Source organism: Alnus glutinosa, chromosome 7, assembly GCF_958979055.1.
Source record: "Alnus glutinosa chromosome 7, dhAlnGlut1.1, whole genome shotgun sequence".
Classification (NCBI taxonomy): domain Eukaryota; kingdom Viridiplantae; phylum Streptophyta; class Magnoliopsida; order Fagales; family Betulaceae; genus Alnus; species Alnus glutinosa.
Window position 1 is genome coordinate 12,392,186 of NC_084892.1, and position 26,516 is coordinate 12,418,701.

At 35.7% G+C, this 26,516-nt stretch overlaps 3 protein-coding genes across 3 annotated transcripts; 2 read left to right on the forward strand and 1 right to left on the reverse strand.

The window, feature by feature from the left end:
- Nucleotides 1-1,890: 1,890 nt before the first annotated feature.
- LOC133873251 (uncharacterized) lies at nucleotides 1,891-5,368 on the reverse strand. The gene is made up of 4 exons (XM_062310979.1): nucleotides 5,045-5,368; nucleotides 4,658-4,939; nucleotides 2,563-2,691; nucleotides 1,891-2,229 (listed from the first exon to the last, which is right to left on the reverse strand). The coding sequence occupies exons 1-4, from the start codon at nucleotides 5,366-5,368 to the stop codon at nucleotides 1,891-1,893; spliced, it is 1,074 nt and encodes a 357-aa protein (XP_062166963.1).
- Nucleotides 5,369-9,531: 4,163 nt separating this feature from the next.
- LOC133874090 (70 kDa peptidyl-prolyl isomerase-like) lies at nucleotides 9,532-14,201 on the forward strand. The gene is made up of 12 exons (XM_062311921.1): nucleotides 9,532-9,735; nucleotides 9,939-10,025; nucleotides 10,507-10,767; nucleotides 11,503-11,580; nucleotides 11,700-11,780; nucleotides 11,871-12,050; nucleotides 12,145-12,231; nucleotides 12,322-12,479; nucleotides 12,732-12,852; nucleotides 12,955-13,103; nucleotides 13,693-13,820; nucleotides 13,940-14,201. The coding sequence occupies exons 1-12, from the start codon at nucleotides 9,579-9,581 to the stop codon at nucleotides 14,037-14,039; spliced, it is 1,587 nt and encodes a 528-aa protein (XP_062167905.1). The 5' UTR covers nucleotides 9,532-9,578; the 3' UTR covers nucleotides 14,040-14,201.
- Nucleotides 14,202-22,005: 7,804 nt separating this feature from the next.
- On the forward strand, nucleotides 22,006-25,772 carry LOC133872661 (cytochrome P450 98A2). The gene is made up of 3 exons (XM_062310242.1): nucleotides 22,006-22,577; nucleotides 24,545-24,942; nucleotides 25,015-25,772. Exons 1-3 carry the CDS (start codon nucleotides 22,067-22,069, stop codon nucleotides 25,657-25,659), a joined length of 1,554 nt encoding a protein of 517 aa, XP_062166226.1. The 5' UTR covers nucleotides 22,006-22,066; the 3' UTR covers nucleotides 25,660-25,772.
- The last annotated feature ends 744 nt before the right edge of the window (nucleotides 25,773-26,516 follow it).

Below are 26,516 nucleotides of genomic sequence, written 5' to 3' on the forward strand. Positions count from 1 at the left end.
TGAAAGTATGGCCTCAATCTTCTGGCTGAAATAATCAAAGCGAACGCCAACTTCTCGATCCGAGGATACCTTTCTTCCGCGCCATGCAGTGCTTTACTTGTAAAGTAAACTGGTTTCTGAACTCCTGAATCTTCTCGGACTAGCACCGAGCTTACTGCTGAGAGAGATACTGCCAGATAGAGATAAAGAATCTCCCATTCGGTTGGGCGGCTCAACAGTGGTGGGTTGGCTAGGTATTCCTTCAACTTCCAGAAAGCCTCCTCACACTCCTCACTCCACATAAATGCTTTTCATAAAATTTTAAAGAAGGGAAGGCACTTATCTGTCGACCGTGATATGAAACGGTTTAGGGCCGCAATCCTTCCTGTCAGTCGTTGGAGTTGTTTCGTTGTTCTCAGGGCCTCCATCTCGAGGACAGCTCTGACCTTCTCTGGATTAGCTTCAATGCCCCTCTGCGACACCATAAACCCGAGAAACTTGCCTGAAGAAACTCCGAAGGCATACTTCGCGGGGTTGAGCTTCATGTTGTATTTTCTTAGAGTCTGAAAAGTCTCTCGGAGGTCTTCTATGTGTCTGTTTGCCCGAACACTTTTAACCAGCAGGTCATCTACGTATACTTCAACGTTTCAGCCAATTTGACTTTGAAACATCCGGTTCACAAGTCGCTGATACGTGGCTCCCGCATTCTTCAGTCCGAAGGGCATCATCTTATAGCAGTAAAGTCCTCGGTCTGTGATGAAAGCAGTTTTTTCCTGGTCTGCTTCTTCCATGTAGATCTGATTGTATCCCGAGAAGGCATCCATGAAGCTTAAGAGCTCGTGTCCGGCCGTCGAATCAACCAATAAATTTATCCGAGGCAGAGGAAAGCTATCCTTCGGACATGCTTTATTCAGGTCGGTGAAATCTACGCACATCCTCCACTTGCCGTTAGACTTCTTTACCAGCACCACATTGGCCAGCCACTCGGGATAATCCACCTCTCGGATGAATCCAGCTTTCAGCAACTTCCCTACTTCTTCCGCAACAGCCATGTTTCGTTCGGCGGCAAAGGCCCTCCTTCTCTGTTTCACCAGGCGATAATTTGGGTCCACATTTAGCTTATGGGACAATAACCGAGGGATCAATCCCCGGCATATCTTCATGGCTCCAAGCAAATACATCTTTGTTGCGCCTCAAGAACGCCACCAGATCTTCCTTCATAGGTTGAGGGAGTTGTGAGCCTATATGAACTTTCTTTCTTGAGTCACCTATCTCGAACTCCTCCAAGGCTTCCACAGGCTCCCCCAACGGTGATTGCTATTTTCCATCTTCCTTAGTTTTCTCCCCCCGACTGTGCTGCCTCGGGGTGTCTTTTAAGGACAGATTGTAGCATCGCCTAGCTTCCCTCTGGTCTCCCTTCACCTCTCCAACTCCTTCTTCTGTTGGAAACTTCATGCTGAGATGCGGTGTTGAAGTCACAGCTTTGAAGTCGTTGAGAGCTGTCCGTCCTATAATGGCATTGTAGGCCGAGACTTTGGCAACTATTAGGAACTTCACCATAATGACTTTCTGCCTCGGATAAGTCCCTGCCGTCACAGGTAGATCAATAGAACCGAGAGGCAACACCTTTTCTCCAGCAAAACCCTGTAACTGGCATGAGACCGGGACCAGCTTTTCTCGTGGAACACCCATGTAATTGAAAGCTAATTTAAACAGGATATCAGCCGAGCTCCCTGTGTCAACGAGGATCCGCCGAGTCTGATAATTTGCTATGTTCAAGGTGACCACAAGGGCATCTGTGTGTGGAAGTGAGACCCTAGCATAATCATCATCAGAGAACCCTATAACTAGAGGGTTATATTTCCGAGACTTTGGGGGCTTCTGGACCGAGTATACTTCAAAATCGTCCAGCTACCTGGCATACACCTTCCGAGCCGAGTTGGACTCACCTCCTCCTCCAAATCCACCCGAGATAGTGTGGATGATACGGAGATTACCTTGCTGCGCCACCCGAGGTCTGCTCCTACTTCTCTCCCTTCCTTCATCCCTCCGAGGTCGAGGTGCTGGCTCTCGGCTTCTTCCTCTTCTGTCTTCTTGTCTCAGTTGATAATTCCTCCTTTCATTCCGATCCTCTTCCCTCTTGGGCCGCGGATAATGGTCTCGCTCCTGATGATTCCTCTCATTGACGAGAAATCGGACTAGTTTCCCATTCTCGATGAATTTCTCAATCAACTGCCTCAATGATACACACTGCTCGGTCAGATGACCGTATGAATCATGGAAGGCACAGTATTTGTGAGCCAAACACGGGGGCGGATCTCCTGGAATGGATCTCGGTCTCTGGTAATTCGGATCTCTTTTGAGTTCCATGAGCACCTCGGTGAGGGAGGCGTTCAATGGTGTCCACTTGTAATCTCCGAAATTCTTTTTTACCTTCTTGTATTCTCCGGGACCGGTGTCCTGTACAGGCTCAGGATTCTTCTTCTTCTTGGGCTTCTCGGTGGATGGCTGTTGTTGTTGCTGGGAGTTATTGAGAAGGGCTCGGAGCGTTTCTTCCTGATTGATGTACCTGTCCATCTTTACCATAAAGGTATGAAGATCTTTCGGTGATTTCAACGCCAGTTCTGCCATCAGAGGTCCATCCTTCTTCAAGCCTTGGAAGATTGCTCCATAGATGAAATCATCTGGCACACTCTCTGTGTCCAGCTTCTCCTGGTTGAATCTCCATAGATAGTCTTTTAGAGACTCGTTTGGCCCCTGCTGTACAGAGAGTAGGTATCCTCGGGGTTTTCTTCTAGCTCTCCCGGATACGAACTGGGCCACGAATTTCCTTCCAAAGGCGTCGAAACAATCAATCGACCTTGGTGTGAGATTCCTGAGCCAGTCTCGGGCCTTTCCTGACAAGGTGAGAGGAAAAGCTCGGCATGCCACAGCATCTGGTGTCTTGTGCAGGGAGACATGGGATCGGAAATTGTCCAAGTGCTCCACCGGATCTTCACTGCCTGAAAAAACAGGGATATCAGGTACCTTGAATCTTCTGGGTAGATCGAAGTTGGATACTTCTTCGGTGAATATCGACTCCTTGTGATGAAAGAGGTTGTCCACGAGAGACTCCTTCCCATCACACTTCTAATCAATTGTTTTTGACAGCGCATCATATTTTGCGCCCAGGTCCTGGACCATCTTCTGCAACCTCCTTTCTAATTCTGTTGGTGGAACTGGATTGATGGGCTCTCCATGATCTTCGTTCCGCGGCCCTGCTTTCTCTCCTGACCCTTCGGGGTGGGACAACTCAGGTTCAAATGTGTGCAAAGTGAGATTAACATAGACTCATGAGGTTTCAATTTTTCTCAAAGTTTGTGTACCCCAAAATTCATAGGAATCTTGTCAGATGAAATAACCAAGGCTTAAATCTTTTTTTTTTTTTTTTTTTTTTTTGTTTTTGTGTAGGCTGTGCAATGTCTGACTCCCTTAAGCTTTCTAGTTGACCCATGTAACGAGTGTTGGGCCAGTGACTCCCAAACCAGATGGTTTTAAGGCACTAGATGTAGAAACATCACTAAGGGCTTAATTACTCAAATCAAAAAGGCTACGAAGTCAAACTAGTTATATGATCAACCAAATTGAATCTCTCATCTTTTGACGCGAACACTCAATGCTTAGTGAGGCAAGAGGCCCGGTTATTCAATAAGAACCCAAACTGATGATATTATTGTTTTTTTTTTTTTTTTTTTTTGAATTTAAGCCAAGGTTTCATCAACAAATCATCCTACAAATCTCAAGATACACATACCTCAATTCAAATCTCATACCTCATAGAACCAATGTTAATGTGCTTGTGATAAATAATTCAAACAAGTGAAGTCTCTATAATCCAGCGGACAAGTCAAAAGATTCAGATTTCTAAATATGTGCAGTGTTCAACATGTTAAACGAACCAATGATATGCAAACCATAGTTGCGATGTAATCATGCTCAATCAACAACATAACACAATTTTATTTTATTTTTTTTTGAAAAGATTTTAGAACAAAAAGACAAATAAACATTGTTTTTTTTTTTTTTTAGTTCAAAAAGACAAATAAACAAACAAACAAATAAACAAAGTGTTTTTCCATACCCCCAAACTTGAATTACACATTGCCCTCAATGTGTAGTTTAGAAATACATTACCAGAAGTAAGGAAACATCAAGGTGTGAACAAGGCCAGGGCGTTCCCCAAACTTAAACACCAAAACACCTATCTACAAAACTACCAGCAATATTTTCTCATAGAAACAAACATCAAAAGGTTAATTGCTGTCAGTTCAAAAAATAAAATGACAAGAAATAAAATGAAAAAGGAAAAAGAACTCAAAAATTAAATGCAGAAAATAAAATAACAAAAAGAATTACCATACCTGCCCCAATCATGTGGATGTCTAACCAATCCTTTCCACCCTTTCTTCTTTAAAATTTGATAGCACTCTGGGAGGATATTTCCCCATCGTAGGTAGCCAACTTGCTTGCTTAGAAATATTTTCTTGGGACGATGATTCCTAGATTTATGCCATTGTCTGCATAAATCCTTGAGAATCTTGGCATACGATAGCTCTTTGAGACATTGAAGAATTGAAGCTTTGGATTCATGATGTGTCGCAAGAGGGATAATGATGAAGGAATGAGCTTCAGTACTCACTTCCTTGTCATTGGATGGACTTGTATCTGCTGGGGGCTCAATTTTTTCTTCATGTTCAACTTGCTCCTTTTGTTCAATTTGGTCTCTGTGTTCAATTTGCTCATCTTTCTCTTCTTGTTCCTCTATGTGCTCAATTTGGTCCATCTGCTCAATTTGCTCCTTTTTGTGCCCAATTTGCTCCTCTTTTCCTTTTTCCTCATTGTGCTCAATTTGCTCCTCTTTTCCTTCCTCCTCATTGTTATCAATTTCATTACTCTCAAGTATGATGGTGTCAGGGACATGCTCATAACAAGAATGGCTAGCATCATCCTCATCAATCATGTAGTGCCCTTCAGCCATCAACTGACTTTGAAGCTCTTCTTCCTCCATTCTGTTGAATTCAGCAACCAGATAATCAATATGTCCTTCTATCTTGGCAAGATTCTGTATATTCTCATTATCGCTTATAGAGGCGGTCTTAAGCTCTTGCATAATCTGGTCGTTGCTCATGGTGACACTCTTAAGCTCTTGCATCATCTGGTTGTTGCTCATGGTTACCTTCTTAAGCTCTTGTATATTTCGGTTGCTTGTCTGAATGAATGCTTGGAGTGTTTCTTCCAATGATAATCTTTGTGCCGGATAATTGTAGGATGAAGGAGGAGAATATTGGTGATTGATCTGCGGATACTCGGGATGGTGCAGATCATGGTATTGGGGAGCACAATTTCCCATGGCTTGAGCTTGCCACGAGAAATTAGGATGGTTCCTCCAGTCCGAATTGTAAACATTGGAATTTGACTCAAATTCCAGATTGGAGAAATTTTGGTTCATTTGATCATATGAAAAATTGGAGCCTCGTCCCCAGGATGGACAACTACTAAAACTGTGATAAGGATTGGAGCAATATGAACATGATTTATGTGGGTAACAATTGTGAGTGTAGTTGATAGGAGCAAGTGTCCTACCACTAGGCGAAGCATTTTGTGTAGAAAAATTGTTATAATTATTATAAGAAAAATCCATGCTTCGTTCTCACTTTTTAACATGCAAATATCCCACATAAAACATCAACAAATTTTTTTTTTTTTTTTTTTTTTTTTTTTTTTTTTTTTTTTTTTTTTTTTTTTTTTTAAGAAATAGGAATAACAAAAACAAATTGCAAATAAAAAATATCCTAATTATAACTAGTAGAAAGATAAAATCAATTTAGAAATAAACAGTTTTCAAAAATTCAAACAATTCCCCGACAACGGCGCCAAAAACTTGATGTGAATTTTAATTGTACTCGCAAGTGCACGAATCGTTTGCAATAAAAGGTTTTGCAAGTGCGAGGTCGATCCCACAGGGAATTGTGTTTTTGAAGAACAATTTTGTTTCTAAACTAATTGAATCTTAACCTAGTTCCAAAAAATTAATAGATTTTGATAAATAAAGAAAACATAAACTAAATAAAGTAAAATAAAACAAAGAAAAGGTACTAAGGTTTTGGAATCCACACCCACCAAATCATAGCAACATATTCTCATGTTTATCAATACACATCCGAAGTTCTCACCATACAACTCTTATGTATGTTCTACTATGCTTAAAAAAATCATTAAATCATTCAATGAATCCGTTCTTTGCACAAATCACAAAAGATATCCGGTTTTAACCAAATCATCAAATGTATCCGTAGAACGAAACACAATGAATATCCAATGTTTTGATAAATAAAAACCCAAGCAATCAATTATGTGAAATTATCTCAAATCATCAAATGTATCCTTGAATCACAAAAGATATCCAAGAATCATTCCACACATTGAAAAGAAGTAAAACATAGGAAAAATTAAACCAAATAAAATCGGATAGTATAAACTTACATGAAAATATTGTTGCTCTTCAATAGTGAGGCTTCATCCTCAACCTTAGTTGAAAAACTAGCTACACATGACTATTGAAAATAAAACCTAAACTAAAGAAAAGCTAAACTAAAAAGAAAAGAATATTTTGGTCTCTAGCTTCTCTCCTTTTTTCTTGAGCCTTAGAGGTCTATTTATAGGGAGAAAACAAATCCTAGAAGCTCTAGAATTCTTAGAAAAATTGGAGGTTAATCTCCTAGTTTGAGTAGGAGACTCAAAACACAATCCAAGAAGGAAAAGGACTCCAAATCCGTCCAAATTTGCTGTATTTTATTGCGAGGCACTTTTGGCATAGAAAACGTCCGAATTAAGAAAATCCTATTTCATAAGGATTTGTATAAAATTGAGTTAGCTTTCCAACGCCACTTGATTCACCTTAATCGGATACTTGAGCTGAAAGTTATGATCAAAATACTATAACCTGTGCAGAATCTAAATTCTAATCCGATTTTGACTCCAATTAGAGAAATTCCGATTTAGTCCTCTCCTTGATTTGGTTGAACATAAACACATTATCTAGGTCTTCTCAAAGTGTGCTTTCTTTCACCTTAAAGCTATTGTTTTCTCTCAATAACCTGCAAAATACTAAAATACCAAAACTAACCAAAAACATTAGAAAATAACAAAACTAAAGGTTTAGTAAATGCAAATTAAGGGGTCTACATATGCAATATTTGGTACTCATCAGTTGCCACCAAGGTTTGTCCCTTCTGCTACATCATGATTGAATGGCGGCAGCGTCTGAGCAGCTTGGAGCAGAGCATTTTGAGCCAGCAAATCCTCCACATTCTTCTGTGCCTGGGCCAACTGTTGACTCAGTTGGATTATTCTGGCCTCTGGTCCAGCAGATTCTGCTTCTCCACGAACATCGTCTCGGATGGTAGGCGGTGCATCGTTTTGAATCGACTTGGAACGTCTCGTAGTCACCATCGCGGATTTGTTTTTCGTAAGAACAACTTATCGTTCCCACAGACGGCGCCAAACTGTTGGTACAGTTTCCGGTATGGTGACGTGTCGCCTGGTGATTCGCTGCTGGGTTCTACTACTTCAATCCTGCAAAAAGAACAAACAACTCGTCGGGGGTGCCGACTACGCCCACTCCGATGCCTAAGTCAGCTCAAATCAATTCTCTGAAGAGTATTTTCAATCTCAATCTCAAGAGCTCAGAGAATTCGTAATTTCATACCTGGTGTGACGGTCTTATTTATAGGCCAGACTTGCGGTCTCACCAGACTTCTTGACGCCTAGTTGGATTAAGAGTTTGAGTCGTAACTTGGTTGAACTTTAACCATATCTTCAGGGATTCGAATGGAATTGTAGAGTCCGAAGTTGATTGCGTTTGTACCTCTTTAAACTTGATTTCGTATCAATAACTATCTTATCCCATTAATTATGGAATTGTGGTTTATCCCTGATCTTCTGGGATTCTATCCTTATCGCATTCTAAGACAGCTGCGGCACACTTCAGCCAACCTCCGAGGTGATGATACCCGAGATATGTTCGCTCCGACTTGGAGATCTCGGGGTATCGCCGCACCATAACAGGGTTGTGTAAGGCCGAGATGTTGTTACTCCGACTTGATATTACACCGAGGCGTTATTACCCCTGAGGCGTGATTACCCCAAGGCGTTTATTACTCCGAGACTCAAATATCCGAGATATGTTCGCTCCGATCAGACTAGGAGATCTCGAAATATTTTATATACCGTAACTTGGAGTGTTAAGACCGAGACGTCGTTATACCACCGAGATGTCTTTATACCTAGACGATCTTTTCTTTGCTGGTCGGGACAAATGTTCGAGACGTAACTCCGAGATGTTTCTGAATCCACGTGTCTCTAGAATTGATTTTATCCCTAACAATAATTATTAAACAATAATTATTCAATCAATATTCCACACGAATTTTCATAACTCCGATCATTCTACAAAACGTTTCAGACTCCCCAATCATTTTCTACCATGGTTTTCTGTAAAACGTACAATAATCTCATACAACTCTCACATAAACATGATTTCAAATACAATTTAAATTCTACCAATCATCCAAATATCTTTTATTTGCTTAAAAATTCATGTATCAAATAATAATTGAATTTAGATTTTAAAAATCAAACACTAAAACGTATCACTTTTTACACCAAAATACTTATGTTTTAAAAAGTTTACAACCACAGTTTGGATAACTGAATTTAGCCAATTTTCAAGACCTAACCATAGTCAAATGATTGTTTAAAGATGAAAGAATAGAAAGTTAGAAACATAGCAAGCAAGAAGATCAATAATGTTACAACCCAAACCCGAAACGGGGATGGTGCATTTTTAACTTATAATAACTAAAATTATTTCTGAAAATATTCCATGTAAAATCTATAATCCTGGAAAATAAACCATAAAGTATTACCAATTATCAGTAGAATTTTATATATAAATTTTAATCTACATAAATATTCAAAAACATACATGCATATGGAGCAAATACTAGTGTTATTCTCGGCTACAATTTAGATTAAACCTGCTTTTTCACATCTATTTATTATTTTAGTTGGTATGATGTGGTGTGTATTAATTGATTTTTTTTTTTTTTAAGTGACTGACGTAAGAATCTGCGACGGGCAGCGTAAAATAAGTGGAAATAGTAGCGTAATTATTAAAGTCTAGGCGTTGCTAACCATATACCATACCAAATCCATTGCTCTCAAATTAACTATTCTCTAACGATCAGTAACTACAAGCCTTAACTCCAAGGAAAAATTATTTACTTGTTTGAACTGGAATTGCCAGTAGATGATCGAGTTCACAGAATCACAATATGCAAAAGCCACATAATGACTCGGTTAACTCGGGATCCAGCCCGTCCCGGGTGAGCCTCCGAGTCTACTCTCCGAGTTATTCACCGCTCATCCTCACAAAAAATATCTAAACTGAAAGCTTCAAAAGGAGGGAAACCAACAACGGCTTATCTTTTGCTTCAAACTATCTCTCTGTCTCTCTCTCAGACACACACACACACACACACACACACACACAAATTTCAATGGAACACTATTCTTCCAATTCCTGTTTGGAAACCGGCATTGAAATCGAAAATCATGGATTGCCAGAGACGGTAATCGGAACCCAAGGCCTGAGAAAGCAGATTCTCAGGAAAGGAAATTCATGGCAGACTCCATTTCCTGGGGATGAAGTGGAAGGTAACGAAAGCTAGCATTCGTCATCTAAAACATTTTTCAAACTCCATTGATGATGTTGTCAATAGCTGAGAAAACTAACTGAAAGAAAAGGACCCAAAAGGCTTTAAGAATTTATCTGTCACTGTGTGAATAAATTTGCACACAAGTTACTAAATTTTGTGGTTAATGTCCCATATGAAGCCTTATGGTGTTTCATATTTCAGTTCATTTCAGCGGATGCATCGAGGGTGGGGCATGTCTCTTTACGAGTCGCGATAAAGGAACTTCTTTTAGGTTCAAACTATGCCAAAGTAAGTAGTATGAAATTTACTTGGGTAAGAAATTTTAGTGAAGCTCATGAGTACGACGACTGTGGATTTTTGTTGGAAAGGCAATTATATTTACTGATATTACTTTGGTTTTTAATGGCATTCAGAGTGCTAGCATGCAATAAACTAAATATTAAGTTAAAGATTTCAACTTTAGAAATGGGATATTTTTCTATCAAGCAGATGAGAATACAAACTGCTCAGAAAAATTTTAGGATTTGCATCTTCATAAAATTTTCCTAATATAAATTCTTGTTTCTTAAATCATATTGCAGTATATCAAGTGAAAACTAAAAGATATGTAATTTCTTTTATTTTTGGAGAGACAATTGGTTGGTTAAATCTTATTTTCATTTGACTTGGTGTTGCTAGTTTGTTTCTTGTTTACCTGATTTTGTTCTTCCTTTCTTTTTCTTTTTCTTTTTTTCTTTTTTTTGGTGGTTCTGCAAAATTTGGATTTCAGATGAAGTTATAAAAGGATGGGATGAAGGAGTGGCCACCATGAAGAAGGGTGAGAGAGCAAGCTTTATAATACCACCAAACATAGCCTATGGGGAACTCGGCTCTCCACCCCTGATACCTCCCAATTCAACTCTCATTTTTGACATTGAAATGGTGTCTTGGACAACTATCAGAGACATAACTGGTGATGGAGGAATACTGAAGAAGATAACAAAGGAGGGTGAGGGATGGGCTACTCCCAGAGAAGATGATGAAGTGTTAGGTATTATTGACAGTGCTGGAGAGTTGTTTTAAATGATTATAACAAACAGAAAAAACATGGAATTATCTGATCCGATGCATCATTGAAAGTATTATTGTATAAACCAACTAAACTAATGCTATGTTTGGCTATTAACTTTGTTAACAAACCACTAGTTGCTGTTTTAGCTAAAGGAGTTTGATGCCCTGAAACTTTTTGTGGCACCAAAAACGAAAAATACAAAAGAATGTTTTAATAATTGTATACAAGTCCAACCTGCAATTGAGTTCACATAAACATTCTCATCTGCCAAGCTGACAAACAATATAGGAAATTAGACACAAAAAAAAAAAAAAAAAAAAAATTATCTCATCCTTTTTGGCCCATGATGGTAATTGTTGCAGAAAGAAAACTATACATGTGAACAAAAAAAGTAATACAATTTTGAGTCCTTGGAAGGGCATTCACTGTCACAAAATGAAAAGTCTGAAGGAACTAAAAAGAGAACTCTCACAATGAATTGGATTGTTAAACTTCTACAGACAAGTTTAGCTTGAAATTAATGTACTTACACATGTGACCATGCCTTTTATGTTTCATTTTGAATATCGTTCAGCTGAAGGAATAATAATCAAAATAATAGTACAGGACTGCATGTATAAAGCAAGCCACATCAGTTAAATTTCTGAATGCACATATCTTCAAGCTAAAATTCTGAGAGTGCATGATTAGACTAACATTTTTCTGTCTTTACAGTAAAGTATGAGGCGCGACTTGAGAATGGAACGCTTGTCTCCAAATCTGATGAAGGTTTGGAGTTTAATGTAGGTGATGGTAAGTTGAACTTCATCTGTAATATATTACAGGATTACACAACTTTTCACCAAGAATATTGTTAAATGTTCTTCTATTCTTGGAAGGTATAGTTTTGTTCTTTTTCTTTTCCGGAACAGGTTGTTTTTGCCCTGCATTTAGCAAAACAGTGAAGACAATGAGAAGGGGTGAAAAAGCCGAGCTAGTTGTGAAGTTCTCTTGTAAGTTAATGTACTTCTCTGCTTTCCATTGTTCTCTACCATTTACAGAGATGAGAGAACATATATTAAACTTAAATCTCTCCTTTCCAGATGGCTTCAGACAAAATGAAATCAATGATGGTGTTCCTTTTGACTCTAATTTAACTATCAAACTTGAGCTGGTGTCCTGGAAAAGTATTACTGATGTCACCAGAGATAAGAAGGTCCTTAAAAAGATCATGAAAGTCGGGGAAGGATTTGACCGTCCTAATGAAGGATCCTTGGTGAAAGGTAATCTTAAATATAGAACAACACATTATCTTTTGAAGCTTCTAATGTAGATAAAATAAAAATCCTGAATTTTGTTGTACTTCTTTTTTCTCAGTGATATACTTTGGTAAACTTAAAGATGGAACAGTTTTTGAGAGGAAGGGATCAAATGAAGAACCTTTTGAGTTCACAACACTGGAAGGTGCTTTGTGTTACTCGAGTGCACTACTTTTTGGAATGAGCATTTAGTTTTGCATCTTTTAACCTTGTCACTTGTCCTGCAAGTTTCCAGGACAGATAAATGAAGGCCTGGATAGAGCAATCATGACTATGAAAAGGGGAGAACAAGCGCTAGTGACTGTCAGCATGGAAGATTTGCATAGCAACGACGTTTCAGGAACTGCAAATGGAGAGCTCTTTTATGAAGTTTGGTTGATTGACTTCATTAAGGTTCTCTGTTCTTGTAGCTCATCTTTTACTTTCACTGGGAAAACAAAGTAGCAATCAGTTTGGGAATCTTGGCCATGAATTCCTTTAATTAATTCAAGCACAAATTTTCTCTGGTTAATATTCTAGCAAGGTGTTTGGACAGCTTGTCGCATGCATGTTTTTGGCATGCAGTAGATTGCAGGACGACCTCTAATGTGTATTCTAACTATGACATATCTTTTTGTTCTGATGCATTTATTATCCTGTGCACAGGAGAAACCATTCTGGAAGATGGATACTAAAGAGAAAATAGAAGCATGTGAGAGGAACAAAAATGATGGAAATGAGCTTTTTAAGGCTGGGATGATTTGGCGTGCCTCCAGGAAATATGACAAGGAAAGTTCGTGTGATAGGAAAATGCATTTAGTTTAGGGGATGAACCATAATGTTTTTTTGTAGGGGAAAAAACCATAAACTGAAGTATCTGCTTAACTGCAGGCTGCAAAGTACGTGGAGTATGATCACTCTTTCACTGATGCTGAGAAGTCCGTTGCAAATGCCCTATGGTTGTCATGTAATTTGAACAGTGCAGCTTGTAAACTTAAACTGGGGGAGTATTTTGAAGCTTCAAGACTATGTTCAAAGGTACATACTTGCTCCTTTTTCTGTCTCCCTCCACGCATAAACACACTAGATTAAAGACTGCTTGATGTAGTGGTGGTGGGATTGAGATCTCCAGCAATTAACTGCTCAAAGTACATTCTGAAAGAGGCTATATGGGTTCGGTCACCTACTCGGATAGATTATGCCCATGTAAACTCTCTGACGATAGCTGCCCAAATTTCTAATTGTTGTAGATCTTGATCCCGTGGTGGTGTGCTAATCCAGGCACAGAAACACCGGGGTACATAATGCTTTGAATGACATCAAGTCAGGTGAAAAATGATTAATGGAAGGGTCTTCTTTCTTTGGATGTGTTACGGTCTTAATTTCTCTAAGCACGTAACGGATAAATTACAGGCTTAATCTCTTAATCCGAAGTAACAGAGTCTTGCTATTGCAAGACTTCTTCTGCCGTATGCCTGCCTATAGACCGTAACAGGATGCTTCCCAAATCAGTACCTGCACTCTTAATGGCATTGACAGTCTTGCCTTTGGCTTAATAATCAGCAATTGAGAATGCTTCAGTTTGATTATATGTATACCTTCTTTGAATCTTTTTGCTTTGTACCAGGTCATAGAACATGATCCATTCAACGTGAAAGCTCTATACAGAAGATCCCAAGCATACCTTAAAATATCTGAGCTAGAGAAAGCAGAGGCTGATATTAAGACAGCTCTGACCATTGATCCAAATAATAGGTTTGAGCCTTGTGACACCCATCTCCTTCTGATCTGCTAAGCCCCTTGCTTGCATATATTCTTTACACAAAAATTTCATTCATATATCATTCCTTAATTAATAAATTTTGAATTAACAGAGATATGAATGTCGTGTACAAGGAGCTAAAAAATAAACAGAGAGAATATGGTAGATATCAAGCTGAGATTTTCGGCGCCATGCTTTCAAGAATGGGATAGTGCTGCAGCTGGAATCAGATTGGATTCATTTCTTTCAGTTACTTCTCAAAGTGGTGGCGTTTTGTACGGCATCTGCCCTTGTATTGTTTTATTCATGATATGAATTACACGCTATCAACTGCGGATAACTTTGGGCTTAATTTCAGCGCCACGTTGAGCAAGACAAAATACCCATATTTTGACTAGTTTTGAAGTAAAAAAATACCCAAAAAAAGGCTTAGCCAAGGATTTAACTCCTTGTTAAGGTGGTCAGTAAATTTGCTGAACACTATAAATTAACAATGCATTAAAAAACTAACAGAATATTCAATATGATTCTCCCTCCCATTTGGTAATAGTTAAAATAGATAAAAGAAATAATATTTTAAATGAAACACTTAAAGTTTATAAGTAAAATGTTGAGCTCAATGTAGGTACTTTGAAAAAGCGTGTAGCTAAAATAGAAAAAATGTGTTCTTCTTCTATATTTTAGTTAAATATTTGATGAACCGGATGTGAATGCTAAAATAAAATAAGGTTATTCTTTAGTTAAATTTTTGCTATATATTTATTTGTGGAGTTTAGATGTAAATGCAAGAGATTAAATTTGATGAGGGTGATCCATTCACCGCAGCTTCTCTTTGATTTTCCTTAAATTTAAGAAACAAAACTACTTTTTGCTTTCGTATCGAAATATATTTCATAATAGCTTCCATTATCTTTATATATATTAATTAAATATTATTTCTTTACAAATATAAGTTTCTACCTACTCTCACCTTTTTTCACAAAATTCTAACATAATCCCAAATAAAAGGCAAAGAGATGAGAGAGGAAAAAGAAATATTTTGTATTAAAATAATAGATAAGGAAGCTCTTTCAATTCCCTACACAATACACATTAGGTAAAAATGTAGCATTCCTAATGCTTCGGAAACTAACAAGGTATCTGTTGTAAGTGGTTTTTTGGTAATTTTTTTTTAACCTTTTCTATATTTAGTGAAGGGAATGGGATGTAGTAAAGGAAAGAGATTATAGGAAAGCTGTTGGAAATACTCTAATTAGACTCATTAATTGTGTTGGGCCAACACCGACCATGGAAGAGACAAGTTTAGAAGAGTCACGCCGGGGCTTGAGAGATATCTTTGAAGGCCGGGCTTCTGGTAAATCACATTTTGGTCCAAACCCGGCCCATTCCAATTCATGGTCAAATCTACTAGCCCTTGTAGGCTGAAGGCGGAGCTTGACAGCTTCAAGTCCTCAGCCCTTGAAGCTCAAGGAAAAGAAAAGGGAACTTCAACCCCTCAATGTATATTGACTTACAACTATCAAAGGTTGTGACTTGGGTATTCTATTTTTTTTTAGCCTCTTTTAATTTCAACCTTACCATTTCCTTACCATTAAGGTTTTGTGATAGCTGAAACGATTAATACGTGAAATATCTTTTATATCCCAATAAAATATATAAAAATACAAATTTATCACTAATTAAAAAATAATAATTAAAAAAAAATTAAAAATTAAAAAAAAAAAAAAAAAACTAGACCCACGGCCTGGTCATGCTTTACCAAACCCAGAGCTTAGCTGTGGGTTAATTCAGACCTATGGTCACAGCGCAGATCAGCAAATGTTCACCTTTTCTAAAAATTTTAAAAATAAGGGTATTTTAGTCATTCTTGCATTCTCGGTTAGGATTTAACAGAAAATTATAATAAAGGGGTGAAATTAAATGAGGTTAAAAATGAATACTAACGCTTTGACTTTTGATAATTCGTCAACATTACAAAACCATAAAACAACCAGAATTAAAGGGAAGTTTTCTCCAAAGAAAAGTATTTGGTACACTATCACTCGATCCCAAGATGATGTACGTGCGACACTTGTTTAGTGGTTTCACAGCATTTTACCAAAACATCAACCTTTTATTCAATAAAAAGACTCATCATAACGATGTTTCAAAACATAAATATGTAAATAATGCAAGCCATGTGTTATAAGTTTAGTGGTATGAGGTGGCACACGGTCTATTAATTAGACAATAGATTAATGAAAAAACTTATTTAAAATTGAATTACATTCTATGAATTTAGTTGTCAAAATAAAAAGCCAAGGGACTAAATCGAGTAAAATATGTTATTTGTACACATTTTGTACACATAATACCTTTTGATTGTGTTTCATTTTTTTTTTTTTTTTTTAAAAAAAAAATTGCCAATAACTTATCAATTTGCTTGGAAACCTGAAAACTATATTTGAATTTTTACTAAAAGGGAGAACTTCATTTTTGAGTACCAAACTATCGGCCTATTTGACTTAAGGGTACTGAACAATTTATAAAAATTTCAAAGATTCAGGCATGATATTTTTGTAAATTCCGTTAAATTCTGACCAACACCTAAATCCTAACAATTTTTTTTTTCTTTTTTTTTCCTAAAAAAATGAGTGGTATTTTGAAAATTTTAACATAATTTTTTTAAAAAAATTCCTAAAGGAAGACGTGCCACTAAGATGTTTGAAAAATTAAATACCCTCATTTAAAATATTTTGAAATTTATTACTCTTAAACCAAATTGGCCGATAATTCGATTAATGCCCCTTATCTTACTAAAATAAAATAGGGAGAGTTGCTCAGATAAACTTATTCATGTTCCTTTCATTGTTTACGTATATATATGAGTGGTGCTTTATTTTACAATACAATAGTTGCGTTTGATTTGGTCAGCCTTTCGTCATTATAAAATGAGGGGTAATGTTAGGTGAACCAAAGTGCTTGTTATCATTTATTTCTCTTTTTCAAAATATTTTGATTTTGTGAATATCCCAAATTCATGATTTGCTCCACGTCCCAAGAACAACTTTCTCAATCTCACCAACCCACCAACTATCAGTGGACCCCGATTCCTCCTACTTTCACTCACCTCCCCCTCCACCTCCAACCACTTTCTCTCCTCAAACAAATTCACTCAATCTAGAAAATAGCATGGCCGTGTGGAAAGGCCAAGCAAACGAACAAACCTCCCCATTGTCTGGTAGCGTAAGGGTTGGTTTAACTTTTGTGATCATTTTCCCAACTGTTTAAATGGCTTGGAGAAACATCTACCTCCAGCTTTTTCATTCAAAGTTCTTGGCCCACCGTCGGAAAAAGACTATGCAAGAGACGAGTATTCATAAATTCCTAATTTCCTAGGAAAAAAAATACAAATTCCATGAATGCATGGAGATAAAGATTAACGGATGCTCGGTGTTAGACACGTATGTAATAGTTTGACAGCGCTAATGTTTATAAGAAAATAGAGATAAATGAAGATAAAAATAAATATAGTTGAGATTACCAATATCAAATTAAATATGATTACAATGAACCTGAGAAGATAATTATTTTATAATAAATACATACCTATTATTAAAACTATATCATATATATATTCTAACAATCGTAAAATTGATTAAGAGAGAAAATAGAATGCAAGTTGAGGACTCTGTACTTTTGGCAGAGGAAGAATTTGGCTGACCATCTCCATTCAGATACAATCATGAAAGATATAAGTATGTTGTCAACAGTGGGTCATTCGACGGCAATAATTTGAGATGAATGGGTGTTATTTACCCATGGCATATGCCAAAAAGCCTAGTATTTTGCTTAACAAATTTTTTATGTGAGTGGACAGGTTCGGTCCACTTTATTTCATGCCCAGAAATTCCACTTTATTTCATGCCCAGAAATTCTGTCAAATATATATATATATATTCTTACTTTGTCAGTCAGACTAAAAAAAAAAAAAAAAAAAAGAGTAGATTACTCTAATAAAATAATATCACAAATGCAACTAAGAATTTTTCCATCCAAATTACATTAATGACTTCTCTAACTATGGCCTTGAGTAAACCATGTGCCATAGAGTTTGTCTCACGGTATGTGTAGACAGTCTGTCAACTAAATAGAGAATTAATGCTACAAAAATTTAGCAATTTTTAGTCATTTTTTTGGAGTCATTTTTAACATATAGCGTATTAACTCTAGGTTAAAGTCGTTTTACTGTTAAAATGACTCCAATTAATGTCGTTTTTACCAAAACGACTCAAAACGTTTGGAGTTGTTTTAAATGGCATTGCACAGCTTGATAAAAAATAAAAAATAAAAAAAAAAATTTGAATAATATCATCATGCCTTTGTTATTTCATCTAATAGAGATCCCAGTGAATTTTTAGGTATTGGATTATATACATTGAAATTAATTTGAAGCCTCATAAATTGTATGTTAGTTCACTTTACACCAATTTCGACTTGTGAATTGTGATACCTCAATCAACCAATGGAAAATATTTTAGACTTTGGAATTCCTAAAAGTTTTGAAGATGGCGTAATGAAAATCATAATTTTGATGACACTTGAACTCTTTTGGATAATATGAATTTTTGCATATTTGTGGTTATCATTCCTATTAAACCTTTAAGAGCTAGACTTCACTTGTCCTACTATGGATGCATAGGGGTTTAAAAGACTTATTCCATACACTAAATGCAATTGTGTTTCCCGCAATAGAGGAGGCAGAGTACTTGTTAATTTATGTTTTTTTTTTTTTTCAATTTTGTGTTACTAAGAGGCTAGCAATATGTAAGTTTAAGAATGTGATAAGTGCTAAATGTTACACATTTAAACCTCTTAATTCACATATGTTAATCTATTAGTTTTGTTATAATTTCATATTTTGTGTCGTTTTTGTGTTTTCTTGCATTTTGCAGGTTTTGGAAGAAGAACTCTCAAAATATATTAAGATCCAAATTCCAAATCAATTCTGAATTTGTTTGCTGCAAAAGTTAATGTCGGCAAAAATCTGTTATTTTTTTTTTAAAGATTCTAGAGTGAGCATGTCTCCATATTTTAACCATAACTTTTGGCTCAAGTATCAGATTGCAATGAAAGTAGCGGCGTTGGACCGCTAATACAAAAAGCAACAAATATATCTAAAACAAGTTTTATCCTAATTTGAAAGTTTACTATGCCAAAATCACCCCGCAATATAGAACAAAAAATCTAGACCAATTTGGAAAGATTCTAATCATTTTCCTTCTTAGATTGGGTTTTCAGTCTCCTACTTGGACTAAGAGACTGACTTCAAGTTTTCTTAGGATTTCTAGGGCTTTTGGAGTTCTCATAATCCTTATAAATAGACCTCTAATTCATTCTTTAAGGGTATGTCACAATAGAGAATATAAATCAATAGAATTTGTGGCTAGTTTTAAGGAGAAAAGTACTTCAAAGTTCCAGCAGTTTCTTGGGATAGATTTCTCTTTGACAAAGACGTTTTCCAGCAACTCTTTGAGTGGCTAATTCATTCGTAGGGTATTGATGTAATTATTTCTAAATAATTATGGTATAATTGTATTTTTCTTTGGGAATTCTATAAATATTAATGATGATTGTTTAATCTTGAGATTATGCTTTAATGTTTATATTTAATTTTGATAAACCTCTTATTTTGTCTTAGAAAGTTGATTATTTCTATTAAACTCAACCTTCATATTTTTTGTGAATGTATGAAGGATGGTTTTACAACGGTTTTAATGGACATAAAAGCAAGAGAGTTTGATAGGCCATGTCTAGAAAAGATGAATTACTCTACACCCTAGTTAATTTAATTAGGTAGAACGACAATTCATGCTTTGCTGAAAGATAGTTATGATTATCCATTGCTTACGTATAAGCTAATTAAAAGATTTGATAGTTCATATCTAAGAATCTTAGTGGTTAGATGGACGATTCGTGCCAACCGAAGATGTGCTATTCTTATTTCTTAATAAAAGAAATTTCTTGACGACATCGTTGGGTACTTGACAAACATACACGAGTCATATCATTCTTGTAAGTGAAATTATCATGTTAAATGCAATTTACCATTATTATGAGGTTAGTGGTGAAATCAATTCTTTATATCTTCTCCATATTATGTTATATTTTCTTTTTATATTTTTATTTAGTTTAAATTAAAAAACAAAATCAAATATCTTTTTTAAATTAGATTAGAAATTAATTTCAATAACTTTACAACAACCAGCAGTCCTTGAGGTTCGACAATAATCTCACATAGATCCTATCCTACAAAGATTCATTCTATTGGAAGTAGTAATTTATTATTGATATATTTTTGCTTTAAAACAACCCACATCAAGGATGCATATAACGTGCTAAAGCTAATTATGCAATATGTATGTGTCTCACAATTCAATTGGGTATGATGTGCTTCTCCAAGAAAAAAAATTAACCGAAGTGGGACAGAATAAGTGATTTGATGATGGATTAAGCCCTAAGAAGCGATTTGATCGATTTTGATCTACAAGAAAGTGATTTGATAAAGGGTAAAATCTCACGAACTAAAAAAGTATATTTCTAATAAAAAAAAGAAAAAAAAGAAGCCTTATTTCACTACATGTCTACATCCTCCCATGGGATCTCAAAATCCTATATATTAATTTTCTCTTTGTACTTTATTCAAAATTCGGATCGGATCCGCGGGCAAACAAAGGTAGAAAGGTCTATTACCTTACCAACCTTTGATTCCTCCACATCACATACTTTCTTTACGTCTCTCACCAATTCTCACCTTACCAACCACCAAGGAACTAATCCTCACCTTCTTTCCCCACGCGTCACCTCTCACGCGTTCCACAACCAATGCGACAACATGATTATTGGTCCACATTTGGTAACCGAGCCACTGTCAGCAACAAAACGCACAAACACACATCTCACAATGGCAAACCCATATCATTATCCTTAGAGAAATGATCCTTACACTTATTTTTCACAACAGTTCCACAACAAGCTGATGTGGCTGGTAATATTTTATTATTTTTTTACAAAAAGAAATGAAAACAAAACAAAAAAATAATAAAATATTACCAGCCACGTCAGCTTGTTGTGAGGCTATTGTAAGAAATGAGTGTAGGGATCATTTCTCTTATCCTTAATTAAGAGTAAACGATCGATGTACTGCAATTCATTTGTGATTCCACGTAGATTAATGTTAATCTCGATCTGCTTTACGTCTATTTATCACACTCGTATTATATTATTTTAAATATTTTTTTTTTAATTAATTGCCATTCTAATTAAATTATTTAAAACAAATTATATTAGTTGATGTGATAAATAGGTATGGAGAATGCATTTGTCAAAAGCCCATGTGCTAACATTTTACATACTCTTTTGTTTTAATTAAATCATTATAAGAGTATTGTTATATATTACATTCACATTACACTCTTATTTTACTGGACTGATGAATGTTATAGTGCCTATTAGTTTTTAAATCAATCCTTATTAAAAAATTAGGAAAAACTTCACTTACCACCCTTGATCTTTCATCACATTTGCAATTATATCTTTAAACTTTAAAAAGTGTCAATTTAGTGTATTTATCTTTTAATTTTTTTTTTTCAATTTCAACCCTTCTATTATAATTTTTCATTAAATCCTAATGGAGGGTGTCAAAATTCTTAAAAATACCCCTCAATTTTTTCTAGGCAAAAAAAAAAAGAAGCAAAGTTCCAATAATTTAGGCATTGGTCGGAATTTAATGAAATTTGAAAAAATACCCATGCTTTAATATTTGACAGGATTTTAGAAATATAGGTATTTTAGAAATTTTGAAAGGATTTAACAGAAGAATTGAAACATGAGGCTAAATTAACACTTTTTTAAAATTTAAAGGTTTAATTGTAAAAATGATAAAAGATTAAAGATAATATATAAATGAAATTTTACCTAAAAAATAATATCCAAGATTTAATAGACACTACCATATATGCACATTAATTAACTTGTAAAGGAGGAGTGAGATGAAAAGTGAAATAATAAATATATACCATTACTGAATTATTAATTACATGCTTCAGCAGGTTTACTAGTACTGGTAGAGATTATCATGTCATGAATGTTCTGTATAGTAAGTATAGCGTGGACAACTCCATTCACCAACTCCCTATCTCTTATATATCAACCTCTCTCCAACCATTTTCTTCCCTCGAGCCTATAAGGAATAAACTCCATGCCTTTCTCTCTATCTTCTCCTCCAATGTCTCTCCCTTTAATACCCATCTCACTTATCGTACTCCTCCTTGCATACAAGCTCTACCAGTGGCTGAGATTCAAGCTCCCACCGGGGCCTCGCCCGTGGCCAATCGTCGGCAATCTGTACGATATAAAGCCGGTGAGGTTCCGGTGCTTTGCCGAGTGGGCACAGGCGTACGGTCCCATCATATCGGTGTGGTTCGGGTCCACGTTGAACGTGATCGTGTCGAACTCGGAGTTGGCTAAGGAAGTACTCAAGGAACATGACATGCAACTGGCTGACAGGCATAGAAGTAGGTCGGCTGCTAAGTTTAGCAGGGATGGGAAGGACCTTATATGGGCGGATTATGGACCTCACTATGTTAAGGTCAGGAAGGTTTGTACCCTTGAGCTTTTCTCCCCAAAACGGCTCGAGGCTCTTAGACCCATCAGGGAAGATGAGGTTACAGCCATGGTTGAATCCATTTTCAAGGACTGCACCAATCCTGGTACGTCTTTTTTGTTTTTTCCCATTTTTTAAAAGTCACAATGTTTTATATATTTATATATATATACACACTTGATTATTTCATTTTTTTTTTTATTTTCCTTTGTGGTTTTTATAAATCTCTTATTATTGTTATTATCATTATTATTAAAAAAAAAAAAAAAAAAAAAAAAAAGTATAGTGACAATTTGTCTATAAAGTCAACCTTTTTGATCCCACGCAACGGTGACACCGCTTGCAACATTAATTGCCAGGCGAGAGGCCGGCCCGTTGCTTGTGAATGCGGGAACGTCCGTGGCATTGATGTTGTGTATATATATGAATGGTTGACATTGGCAAGTTTCCAGCAAAATTCAATTTTAAGGGAGTTGGACGGTATAAAATGAAATTTCAGGGGCATATATATAATTCTTTTTAGGAAAGCTTCACTTATAATTTATGATATTTCATTACTTTTATAACAAGGTACTTAAGCTTTAAAAAATGTTAATTTATAACATTAATCTTTCAAATATTTTCAATTTCAACCCGTTAATATTTTCTGTTAAATTCTATCAAAAATTTTAAAATACTCATATGTTTATTTTTATTTTTTTAAAAAAAAAAAAATTATGAAAATTTTCAAATATTCGGGCATGGATATTTTTACAAATTCTGTTAAATTCTAACCAACACATCAATCCTAGCATTTTTTTTTCCTAAAAAAAAGAGTGTATTTTGAAAATTTTGAGAGAATTTAACAGAAAATTCTAACAGATGGTTAAAATTGAAAAAAATTAAAAGATAGATCTCTAGTGAAAAGATATACACTTTTTAAAGTTTTAGTACTTTTATCTTTTAGTAAAAATGACGAAAGATAAGAGTTATAAATGAAATTCTTTCGACTTTTCTTAATAAATTCTAAAAAAAATTATTTTTAATAAATTTCTTTTAGAGATGGAGCCGGCCGACCCCTTAATTCGGAGTCTAAGATCTACAGATCTAAATCATCCCGTAGATCGGGTTTGATTTGGTCGATCACACGCGTTCCTTCCATTTGAAATTCTTAGTAAGTAATTTTATTGTGAAGCTACAAGGATTACGAAAAATAATATTTATTTATTACTTCGCGGTGTTGGCATTGATTGGCCCAACCTCAGTGGGGACATGGACATGGACATGGACCTCACTATAGTATAGCATCACATCCAGGCACGTCATCCATGTGAGTAAAATTAATTAAACGACATTAATTTAAAAATGTCTCAAGTGGGTCGATCGACCAGATCAAGTTTTTCCCTTCCTTTTTTTTCTCTGTAAAGCTTTAGCTCTAAATACTTAGATAAACTTTGCCTATAAAATTCAATTAATTTACGACTTTACTGAGACCTTCTGTTAATTGTCCTTTTTTTTTTTTATCGGATTGTAAAATGGTATATAAATTCACTTCTAATTTATAAATTCCATCTTTTATCACTTTTGTAAAATAGTATATAAATTTTAAAAAGTATCAATTTAAGTTATTTATTTTTCAATTTCAACATTCCTTTCTAATTTTTCGTTAAATTCTGTCGAAATTTCCAAAATACCTTTAATTTTTTTAGGAAAAAGAAAAAGAAAAAAGAAATGCTAGGATTTAATTAGATGTATATATGAATTTAACGGCATTTACAAAAATACTCATGCTTGAATCTTTGAAAATTTTTATAATTTTTTTTTTGAAAAAATAAATACTCCGGGTATTTTGAAAATTTTGATAGAATTTAATAGAAAATTCTAACGATGAGTGAAATTGAAAAAACTCGAAAGATAGATACTATAAATTGACATTTATTTTTTTTAAAAAAAAAAAAAAAAAATTGGGTATTTTTTGCAAAAGTAATGAAAGATCAAGAGTTATAAGTGAAGTTCTTTATTTTCTATATTATTTTTAATTCTCACAATAAATTGAATGGCAAAAATGAAATAAACGAAAAGAGTTGTCTGCAGAAAATAATGGCAAAAGTTTGTTGGTGAAGAAATATTTGGGAGCAGTGGCATTCAACAACATTACAAGACTGGCATTTGGGAAGCGATTTGTGAACTCAGAGGGCGTAATGGACGAGCAAGGGTTAGAATTCAAGGCAATCGTGGCCAATGGGCTGAAGCTCGGCGCATCCCTTGCCATGGCGGAGCACATTCCATGGCTTCGTTGGATGTTTCCGCTAGAAGAAGAGGCATTTGCCAAGCATGGGGCAAGGAGGGACCGACTTACTAGACTTATCATGGAAGAGCACACCCAGGCACGTGAGAAGAGCGGTGGTGCCAAGCAGCATTTTGTTGATGCCTTGCTTACTTTGAAGGACGAATATGACCTTAGCGAGGACACCATCATTGGACTCCTTTGGGTGCGTAAACAACTTCATTTTCTTCTGCTTTAGGACTCGGAATTACAAACAAATATACTATGATTTTTGCAGGACATGATCACCGCGGGAATGGACACCACCGCAATCTCGGTAGAATGGGCTATGGCCGAGCTGATCAAGAACCCAAGGGTGCAACAAAAGGCTCAAGAGGAGCTAGATCGTGTTATCGGATTGGAACACGTGATAACAGAAGCCGATTTTACTAATCTCCCATACCTACAATGTGTGGCCAAAGAGTCGCTACGGTTGCACCCTCCAACCCCATTGATGCTCCCCCATCGAGCCAACGCCAATGTCAAGATTGGTGGCTATGACATCCCTAAGGGTTCAAATGTTCACGTTAATGTTTGGGCTGTGGCACGCGATCCAACGGTGTGGAAGAACTCGATGCAGTTCCGCCCTGAGCGGTTCCTTGAGGTGGATGTTGACATGAAGGGCCATGACTTCCGGCTACTTCCATTTGGTGCGGGGCGGCGGGTGTGCCCTGGTGCACAACTTGGTATCAATTTGGTCACGTCCATGATTGGTCACCTATTGCACCATTTTGTTTGGACACCACCTGAAGGGGTCAAACCAGAGGAGATTGACATGTCAGAAAATCCTGGATTGGTTACTTACATGCGGACCCCGTTACAAGCGGTGGCCAATCCGAGGTTGCCATCGCACTTGTACAAACGTGTGGCAGTGGACATGTAATTTTTCTTTTGTTTGTGTCTTTATTTCTCTTTGCGTTTTGATATATTACGAAGTTGTGATAAAATTGTAATTCTGGTGAGATTATAAAAAGAAAATTATTATTTTCTTGTGTATATATACACATTTTATCTGCGTGGTTGGATTTAAATTAAGGTTCTTAGAGATCACAACTAACTAGATATAATATTATTAAAGATACGAACGAAAGTATGCACAAGAAATGTACATAAAAAAATAAAATAAAATGTGTCAAACAATATTATTCATTGTAAAATGCTTAAATGGTCTTTTTTTTTTTTTTTTTTTTTTTTTTTTTTTTTAAAAAAAAAAAAAGGCAAATAAAAAATTCATACATGTTTGTTGTGGGCATGGAGCATGGTGATCTTTTAAAAAACAAAGGCAAATAAAAATTCCTAGATGTTTGTTGTGGGCCTGGAGCATGGTGATGGTGTGTGTGTGTATATATATATATATATTTTACTTTAAGAGTGAAGATATATATATATATATATATATATTTTACTTTAAGAGTGAAGAGAGATTTTCGTGTGAAATATTTGAGCGACATTTATCATATATAGTTGTTGGACGTATGATGGTATTTAGTGAATGTTACATATGAGAGAGTAAAAGCTGGGCGGGTAGAGTTGCAATGGGTGATAGCCACGTCACTAAATCTTAATTCAAAATAATTTTTTTTTGAGAAATGATCCCTACACTCATTTCTCACAACAGCCCCACAACAAATGATCTAGCTGGTAATATTTTATTATTTTTTTGTTTTCTTTTCTTTTCTTTTTGTAAAAACATAATAAAATATTACCAGCCACATCAACTTGTTGTGAGGCTGTTGTGAG

Coding starts and splice junctions, on each gene's coding strand:
- LOC133873251 (XM_062310979.1), bottom strand. CDS start 5,368: ATGGGAAATTGTGCTCCCCAATACCATGATCTGCACCATCCCGAGTAT. Junction 2,692..4,657: donor GTCCATCCAATGACAAGGAA/GTGAGTACTGAA, acceptor AGATTCAACCAG/GAGAAGCTGGACACAGAGAG. Junction 2,230..2,562: donor AAGATCTTCATACCTTTATG/GTAAAGATGGAC, acceptor CTGACCGAGCAG/TGTGTATCATTGAGGCAGTT.
- LOC133874090 (XM_062311921.1), top strand. CDS start 9,579: ATGGAACACTATTCTTCCAATTCCTGTTTGGAAACCGGCATTGAAATC. Junction 10,026..10,506: donor TAGGTTCAAACTATGCCAAA/GTAAGTAGTATG, acceptor TTTGGATTTCAG/ATGAAGTTATAAAAGGATGG. Junction 12,480..12,731: donor GGTTGATTGACTTCATTAAG/GTTCTCTGTTCT, acceptor TCCTGTGCACAG/GAGAAACCATTCTGGAAGAT.
- LOC133872661 (XM_062310242.1), top strand. CDS start 22,067: ATGCCTTTCTCTCTATCTTCTCCTCCAATGTCTCTCCCTTTAATACCC. Junction 22,578..24,544: donor CAAGGACTGCACCAATCCTG/GTACGTCTTTTT, acceptor AGTTGTCTGCAG/AAAATAATGGCAAAAGTTTG. Junction 24,943..25,014: donor CCATCATTGGACTCCTTTGG/GTGCGTAAACAA, acceptor TGATTTTTGCAG/GACATGATCACCGCGGGAAT.